Source organism: Anomaloglossus baeobatrachus, chromosome 9 (genome assembly GCF_048569485.1).
Source record: "Anomaloglossus baeobatrachus isolate aAnoBae1 chromosome 9, aAnoBae1.hap1, whole genome shotgun sequence".
NCBI lineage: Eukaryota > Metazoa > Chordata > Amphibia > Anura > Aromobatidae > Anomaloglossus > Anomaloglossus baeobatrachus.
This window is the reverse complement of record NC_134361.1, coordinates 49,901,797-49,910,867: the sequence shown is the minus strand read 5'-3', so window position 1 is coordinate 49,910,867 and position 9,071 is coordinate 49,901,797. Positions and strand designations below refer to the sequence as shown.

The 9,071-nt window shown below is 49.6% G+C and overlaps 1 protein-coding gene across 1 annotated transcript in view; it reads left to right on the top strand.

Annotated features, from left to right (window-relative positions):
* Positions 1–4,819: 4,819 nt before the first annotated feature.
* The window catches only part of LOC142250454 (DNA-directed RNA polymerases I and III subunit RPAC2-like), a 6,733-nt gene continuing 2,481 nt past the window's right edge, over positions 4,820–9,071 (top strand). Inside the window, exons 1-3 of the mRNA XM_075322635.1 lie at positions 4,820–4,900; positions 5,935–6,032; positions 7,301–7,377. Coding sequence (XP_075178750.1) covers positions 4,862–4,900; positions 5,935–6,032; positions 7,301–7,377 — 214 coding nt within the window. The 5' untranslated portion in view covers positions 4,820–4,861. The remainder of the gene's footprint in view (positions 4,901–5,934; positions 6,033–7,300; positions 7,378–9,071) is intronic.

Here is a 9,071-nt window from a genome sequence, read left to right as displayed (position 1 = left end):
CTCTGCACCGCATACACACATCGGGCTCTGCACCGCATACACACATCGGGCTCTGCACCGCATACACACATCAGGCTTTGCACCGCATACACACATCAGGCTCTGCACCGCATACACACATCGGGCTCTGCACCGCATACACACATCGGGCTCTGCACTCCACACACACATCGGGCTCTGCACTCCACACACACATCAGGCTCTGCACCGCATACACACATCAGGCTCTGCACCGCATACACACTCAGGCTCTGCACCGCATACACACTCAGGCTCTGCACCGCATACACACTCAGGCTCTGCACCGCATACACACACAGGCTCTGCACCGCATACACACATCAGGCTCTGCATCGCATACACACATCAGGCTCTGCATCGCATACACACATCAGGCTCTGCACCGCATCCACACATCAGGCTCTGCACGCACACACGGCGCTCTGTACTGACCCCCCCTACCCCCATAGGGAACACATGTAGGGAGTACGTACTCACCCATCCTCTGTCCCCGCCGCTCCTGGCCGTTCGCACGCTGTCTGTGCTCTGGCCATATCAGCACATTAGTGACGTCACCGCTGTGCTGAAGAGAGCTCAGACAGCGGGGCAGTGATGAGAAGCAGCGCTCCTTCTCATCAGCACTTTCAAATATACCTGCATCTGTGATCTGTGATGCCGGTACATTTGAATGTGTGATCCTGAGCAGGGGGCCCGGTGCTGGAGCTGACACCGCGGCAGCCGCAGGCAAGCGCCGCCCCCAGGTCACGGACCCCACAGCAGTGCAGGGGGAGGTTGTGGGCAGAGTACGGGGTGCGGGGGAATGTGTGGGAGGGTGCAGGGAAGGGGGCGGGGACTCCTCGCACTGTACAGCCCAGCAGGGAGGCGACATGCTGTTTCCAGATTTGCATGTCAACATGGCCCTGCCCATGTTGACATGAAATGACCGGAAGCAGCAAAATCGCGGCAGGAGCAGTCACATGACCACTCTGAGCCGGGGGAGGGGCTGACAGCAGGGCAGGTAAGTGGTCTCTATCTACTTACCTGCCCCAATGTAGCCCAATAGGGTAATAATGAAAAAAACTCAAAATAAGCCGGATAACCCCTTTAAAGTATACAGAGAAAGGATTTTGGAAGAGAATCTGTCACCAGGTTTTTGCCACCAAATCTGAGAGCAGCATAATGTAGGGGCAGAGACCCTGATTCTAGTGATATGTCACTTACTGGGCTGCTTAGTGTAGTTTTGATAAAATCACTGATTAATCAGCAGGATATTATCATTACAGGACTACTTAGCGTGCTGCAGGTAGTCCAGCATATTCATGAGCTGTGTATAACTGCTAGATCTGCAGCAGAGAAAACATTGATTGTATCAAAATGATAGTAAGTGACACATCGCTGGAATCAGGGTTTCTGTCTCTACATTATGCTGCTCTCAGATGAGGGAGAAAAAACCTGGTGACAGATTCCCTTTAATGGAAATGATTGCCTTTCTGTCATATATAGAAAGATCACTAGCTCAAGTGAGATTAGTAAAAAAAAGGAATAAAGAGACAAATGGCAAAAAATTAAGATCAAAACTTACTTTATTGATTCTTTATTATAAAATAGATGGAGTAGAGTCAATGTGAGAAGTAGCTGACGTGTTTTGACATTAGAATGGTCTTAATCATGACTAGTGATGAGCAAACTGCCATGTTCGGGCGCTCAGTACTTGTAACCAGCCGTCAGGTGCTCGGATAGGATCCACTAATGGAGTGAACATAATGGAAGTCAATGGGAAAAGTTCCCAAAAAAATGCTTGAGCTCCCCAATGACTTCCATTATACTCAGGTACTTAGGTTAAGCCCATCCAAGCACCCGAGCATGGTAGTGCTCACTCATCACTAGTTACGAGTACTGAGCACCCGAGCATGGTAGTGCCCACTCATCACTAGTTACCAGAACCGAGCACCCGAGCATGGTAGTGCCCACTCATCACTAGTTACGAGTACTGAGCACCCGAGCATGGTAGTGCCCACTCATCACTAGTTACGAGTACTGAGCACCCGAGCATGGTAGTGCCCACTCATCACTAGTTACGAGTACTGAGCACCCGAGCATGGTAGTGCCCGCTCATCACTAGATACGAGTACTGAGCACCCGAGCATGGTAGTGCTCGCTCATCACTAGTTACCAGTACTGAGCACCTGAGCATGGTAGTGCCCACTCATCACTAGTTATGAGTACTGAGCACCTGAGCATGGTAATGCCCGCTCATCACTAGTTACGAGTACTGAGCACCTGAGCATGGTAGTGCCCGCTCATCACTAGTTACGAGTACTGAGCACCCGAGCATGGTAGTGCTCGCTCATCACTAGTTACCAGTACTGAGCACCCGAGCATGGTAGTGCCCACTCATCACTAGTTACCAGTACCGAGCACCTGAGCATGGTAGTGCCCGCTCATTACTAGTTACGAGTACAGAGCACCCGAGCATGGTAGTGCCCACTCATCACTAGTTACCAGTACTGAGCACCTGAGCATGGTAGTGCCCACTCATCACTAGTTACGAGAACTGAGCACCTGAGCATGGTAGTGCCCGCTCATCACTAGTTACCAGTACTGAGCACCCGACAATGGTAGTGCTCACTCATCACTAGTTACGAGTACTGAGCACCTGAGCATGGTAGTGCCCGCTCATCACTAGTTACCAGTACTGAGCACCTGAGCATGGTAGTGCCCGCTCATCACTAGTTACGAGTACTGAGCACCCGAGCATGGTAGTGCTCACTCATCACTAGTTACGAGTACAGAGCACCCGAGCATGGTAGTGGTCACTCATCACTAGTTACGAGTACTGAGCACCTGAGCATGGTAGTGCCCGCTCATCACTAGTCACGAGTACTGAGCACCTGAGCATGGTAGTGCCCGCTCATCACTAGTTACGAGTACTGAGCACCCGAGCATGGTAGTGCTCACTCATCACTAGTTAGGAGTACAGAGCACCCGAGCATGGTAGTGCCCGCTCATCACTAGTTAGGAGTACTGAGCCCCTGAGCATGGTAGTGCCCGCTCATCACTAGTTACGAGTACAGAGCACCTGAGCATGGTAGTGCCCGCTCATCACTAGTTACGAGTACTGAGCACCTGAGCATGGTAGTGCCCGCTCATCACTAGTTACGAGTACAGAGCACCTGAGCATGGTAGTGCCCACTCATCACTAGTTACGAGTACAGAGCACCTGAGCATGGTAGTGCCCACTCATCACTAGTTACGAGTACAGAGCACCCGAGCATGGTAGTGCCCGCTCATCACTAGTTACGAGTACAGAGCACCTGAGCATGGTAGTGCCCGCTCATCACTAGTTACGAGTACTGAGCACCCGAGCATGGTAGTGCCTGCTCATCACTAGTTATTACCCCAACAATGTGCTTTTTGTGATAATTTTCCATCTACAAATTCAATACTGTTTTTCCCTTTTGGAGTTTTTTGTTTCTCATAAAATAAAAAAAGCAAAGAAAATTTAAAATGCCAGAATTCCCATTTGTCTGTTCCCGCAAAAATGCAATACAAAGCAAAGTACGTACCCCCAAATGTTACTTCTCCCCCCACAAGACCTTACACAGCGCCATCAACGGTATAATAAAAAAGTCTTGTAAAGTGGCAGGGGACATTATATCTTTTTGTTTACAAAGTCCAATTTTTTTTTTCACCACTTAAAGAAATTGTCCACTACTTTTACAATGATGGCGTATCCTTAGGATAGGTCATCAATTTCTGATTGGCCGGGTCTCCGACACCCCGCACCCCTACCGATCAGCTGTTCTGGGTCCCAGTGGCCGTAGCACGCGGCCGGAAATGCTCAGTTCTGGAGCTGCCCCGTCTTCTGATAGCGGCCAGGTACTGCACATCCGCCGCCTATTGATTTGAATAGGACCCAACCGCTATCAGAAGACTGGGCAGCGCCAGAACTGAGCATTTCCTGCTGCCGCCACCGGGACCAAAAATAGGTGATCGGCGGAGGTGCATGTTGTCGGACCTCGGCCGATCAGACATTGATAACTTATCCTAAGGATAGGCCATTAATGTAAGAGTAGTGGACAACCCCTTCAAGTAAGAAAAAAAAATATATAAAAAGATAAAAAATAATTAACCATTTCAGTTTGGTATCACCACAATCTCACAGAGCTGGAGAATCAGGTTACCGGTTACTTTTAACACACACCAAAAAAGACAAAACCTATAAAACAGTGGTGGAATTGTCATTTTCACCATTTCCCCCTTCTGGGTGTTTTTTTTTCTTTTTTTTTTTTACTGTTTTTCAGTACATTTTTTGGTATAATAAATGGTGCCATTAAAAGAGAAAAGAGGTCATGCAAAAAAAAAAACAAAAAAAACCCCAATAACGCCTTCATAAGAAAAAAAAATTAACACTAAAAAAAAGGAAAGTAAACAAAAGCAGAAAAAAAATTAAACTGTGTCATTAAGGGGTTAATTCCTTCCCTATTATGTTTCTATTCACTGACTGGAAGAAGAGATGTTGAAATTGAAGAGATTCCGGGTGAATAAGTTGCAGAACTCTTCACAGTCTGCAGTTCGGGACTTTTTCAGTCTTAAAACCCAAATATATATTTTTTTTTCTACTATTTGTTTGTTGAAAAAATGAAAAGAATAGAAAACAAATATATACTTTAAGCCTCAAGAACAATAAATGCCCCGGACTCGACAAGACGCGTCCGGCTCCATCAGCTGCATTCCTACACTGTCCTCACCTGATCACAACTCTTTAAACTACAAGTCCCGTCACCCCCCGCGCCCGGGTGACGTCACTCAACCGCGACGCAGTGATGGCGCGCACAGCAGGCGCCGCAGTTGATACAGCATGGCTGCAGCGGAGGAGAAGAAGCCCGTGCTGGAGATGGTAATGATGACTTATGGCTGCTGTGTTAGCACCAGGGCGTATAATACACTGCTGTGCGCTCTTAGATGACATGAACTGGGAGTCCAGGGGCAGAACATGTGAACTTCCTACATGTCCTTAAAGGGGTACTCCAGTTTCGCGCATGCGCTGCTTCACTTTAGTGCATTGGATGTGTCTCACATGTTAGATTAACTTCACAAATGCCTTGAAGATTAGAGATCCCATTCATTGAGATCAATAGGGCAGATGTGTGAGTCATGCTTTGGGGGCTATGGGGTGCGGTGCCCCTGTGTCTGCCCTTGTGTCTGTGGGGTGCCCTCGTGTCTGTGGGGAGGGGTGCCCTCGTGTCTGTGGGGAGGGGTGCCCTCGTGTCTGTGGGGAGGGGTGCCCTCGTGCCTGTGGGGAGGGGTGCCCTCGTGCCTGTGGGGAGGGGTGCCCTCGTGCCTGTGGGGAGGGGTGCCCTCGTGCCTGTGGGGAGGGGTGCCCTCGTGCCTGTGGGGAGGGGTGCCCTCGTGCCTGTGGGGAGGGGTGCCCTCGTGCCTGTGGGGAGGGGTGCCCTCGTGCCTGTGGGGAGGGGTGCCCTCGTGCCTGTGGGGAGGGGTGCCCTAGTGCCTGTGGGGAGGGGTGCCCTAGTGCCTGTGGGGAGGGGTGCCCTAGTGCCTGTGGGGAGGGGTGCCCTAGTGCCTGTGGGGAGGGGTGCCCTCGTGCCTGTGGGGAGGGGTGCCCTAGTGCCCGTGGGGCACCCTAGTGCCCGTGGGGCGACCTCGTGCCCGTGGGGCGCCCTCGTGCCCGTGGGGTGCAGTGCTCTAGTGTCTGTGGTGCAGGGAATCTTTAGTGTTTGGTGAATGTTTACAGTAACTGATCATCTTATCATGCTCCAGGGTAGGTGACTGCTTACAGAAGTACTGTGCAGTTACATGGAATAGACACAAGGTGGCGCCAGACAGCAGGAAATCCACAACATACGGTAACAAACTATCTAACTGAAGATCCCATAATGTTTTGGGTTTTTTTTTCTTATTTCTCCCTTTTAGGTCCAAAGCAATGGAACAGACGAGTCCTGTGTTACCTTTGTGTTACATGAGGAAGATCACACCTTGGGAAATTCTTTACGCTACATGATCATGAAGAAGTAAGTGAACAAATCCATGTGATAAAACACCTGAGAGACGTCTTTCCTTAATATTAGGATCTTAGAGGATCTGTCACTCGACTTCACAATACAAACTGTATACAGTACTAATGATGAGGCTGGGGCACTTTCAAAATCTATGTCAAAATGACCGTATGATCGTTTATGAAAGTTTCATTGAAATATCCCCCCCAACCTGATTGACTGCCCCTCACTGTCCCTCCTCCCTGCTCCTGAGTCTCCACCCACCTAACCTGATTGATAGCTCCTCACTGTCCCCCCTCCCTGCTGCTGTATATCCACCCACACAACCTGATTGATAGCTCCTTCCTGTCCCTCCTCCCTGCTGCTGTACCTCCACCCACCTAACCTGATTGATAGCCCCTCACTGTCCCTCCTCCCTGCTGCTGTACCTCCACCCACCTAACCTGATTGATAGCCCCTCACTGTCCCTCCTCCCTGCTGCTGTACCTCCACCCACCTAACCTGATTGATAGCCCCTCACTGTCCCTCCTCCCTGCTGCTGTACCTCCACCCACCTACCCTGATTGATAGCTCCTCACTGTCCCCCTCCCTGCTGCTGTATATCCACCCACCTAACCTGATTGATAGCTCCTCCCTGTCGCTGTACCTCCACCCACCTAACCTGATTGACAGCTCCTCACTGTCCCCCCTCCCTGCTGCTGTATCTCCACCCACCTAACCTGATTGACAGCCCCTCACTGCCTCCCTCCCTGCTTCTGCATCTCCACCTAACCGGATTGACAGCTTTTCACTGTCCCCCTCCCTGCTGCTGCATCTCCACCCACCCAACCGGATTGAGAGATTCTCACTGTCCCCCTCCCCGCTGCTGCATCTCCACCCACTTAGCCTGATTGACAATCCCTTAGTGTGTCTTCTCTCAGCTGCTGCTGAGATCTCACATTGTTTAGTACAAGCTGCAGCTGTCAGTCAGCTGAGTGTTCAGAGATTTAAAATGATTTATGAGCTTTTTCATTTTATAGCACGCTCCTCTTAATGTTAGAATTTTACAGCCATTCCTATATGGATCCCCAAAGTAAGTACATCAGCCTCATCAGAGCTAAGATGTATTTAATAATGTATGCATTTTACAAATGTAATAATTAATCAGGGTCAGAAGTGCTGGCCAGCGGAAGATCATGTACAAGTAAATTGTAGAACCCCCTGAACGCCTCCTTGTCTGTGTCAGCTGTTATACCGGGTGAGTGTATGTGTATATATAATATTTCTATTCTTCTTTTCTGCAGCCCGGAGGTGGATTTTTGTGGATACAGCATCACGCATCCCTCAGAAAGCAAAATCAATTTTCGCATCCAGACACGAAGTACGTACATAAAGGTTCTGTATGGGGCTTGTAAGGCTGCTTTCACACATCTGGTAGGGGCAGAGCCGGCCAGTCCGGCTCGAAAAAGCCGCATCCTTTGCATAAGTTTTTTTTAAAAGCGGCCCGTCCGGTTTTTGCCGCTTGCGGCATGCTAATGAGCATGCGCAGTGGCAAAAACCGCATGCGGCGGCCAAATGCGTTTTTTGCCACATCACGCAGTATCCGGCGTCCATAGGCATGCATTGAAAAATGCGCCGCATCGGCTTGATGCGGCGCGATGCGGTTTTTTTTTTTTTGGCGCACAAAAAAACGTGCCAGGCAACCTTCCATCCGGCCGACGCATTGGCTAAATCTGCCGCATGCGGCAAAAACCGGACGGAACGCAAGCCCATGCGGCACTAATTAAAGTCTATGCAGGAAAAACGCAACCGGCAGCAAAAAAAACGGTTGCGTTTTTCCTGCAAAGTGCACAGGAAAAACCAGAGGTGTGAAAGCAGCCTAAGGAGGAGTTCATGCGCTGGAAACCAAAAACACCCACCAATCCTAAATAATGAGGACGATGGGTGTGGAGTTGGTTTCGCTTTCACTTTTTCCACCCTTTGGGGTTCATTTATTTATGCTTTACAGAGTATGAGTATTAAAGGGGTCATCCCACTAACAGTATATACCACTTGTTCTCCGGGTGAATGATAAATGTGTGATTGTAGGGGGGTCCCAGCCAATTAGAACCACCTACCATTTACAAGATGAGAGCCAGGATGAAGCCAACAAGTAATGTCTGTTATTTAAATTGCATTTAAAGGGCTAGTCCAATGTTTTATCCTCAGGACGGCACCAATCCCCTGCCTGCTGGCTTCTTGCTTGTCCAGGGTGTGTGCACTCCTGATGATTGACAGTTCAGATCAGTGACACCTCTGTCCGATGACTGAGAAGCGCAGGGACAGATATCAGCAGTCTTCACTATAGAAAAGAGCTTGCACTTGTTGCCTTGGAGACCAGCCACCACTGATAGACTCCAGAGGTGGCCAGTAACCTAGGAAGGGACCAATAAACTATAAAATTAAAAATCCCTCTGTTCTCGAGAGCAGAGACAATTTCCAAGATCAAGTAATTTGCAAAGTTGTCATTTTCTCCGGTTCAGAAGGACCCGTCTCGTATCTACATTGGTCATGGTATACAGTCCCTTCACCTATTTCTGCCCTTTGGCTTCACCCTCTTAGGACAGAATATGCTCATTCATCCCAGGTTTCCTACTTTGGAATTAAACATAATCCATCATTCACCTCTGGCTTCTGCTCACTATGGCAGACAAACCCCCCTTCCCCAAACTAAGGGTATGTGCACACGATCAGTACATGCTGCGTCCTGCACGCGGCGGGATCTGACCTGCGGGGCCTCCAGTCTCCTCCGCAGGAGACCGCAGCTGCTCGTGCCCACGATCCGGGCTCAAGCGGTTGCGCTCCTCGCTGTGTTCTCCCTACGGTGAACACTTGTCTTCTTAGCAAAGAATTGACATGATGCGGCTCGGAAAGTCGCACAAACAAGCACAATGGGCACAGGGTTTCTAGAAATCCCATCCACTGTGCTTTGTACTGTACAACAGTGTTTTGGACTCAACGTAAACACTCTGCGTCCAAAACGCTGTGAACCCTGATCGTGGGCATGCAGGCGTATACAGAATCCTGACTCCCTAA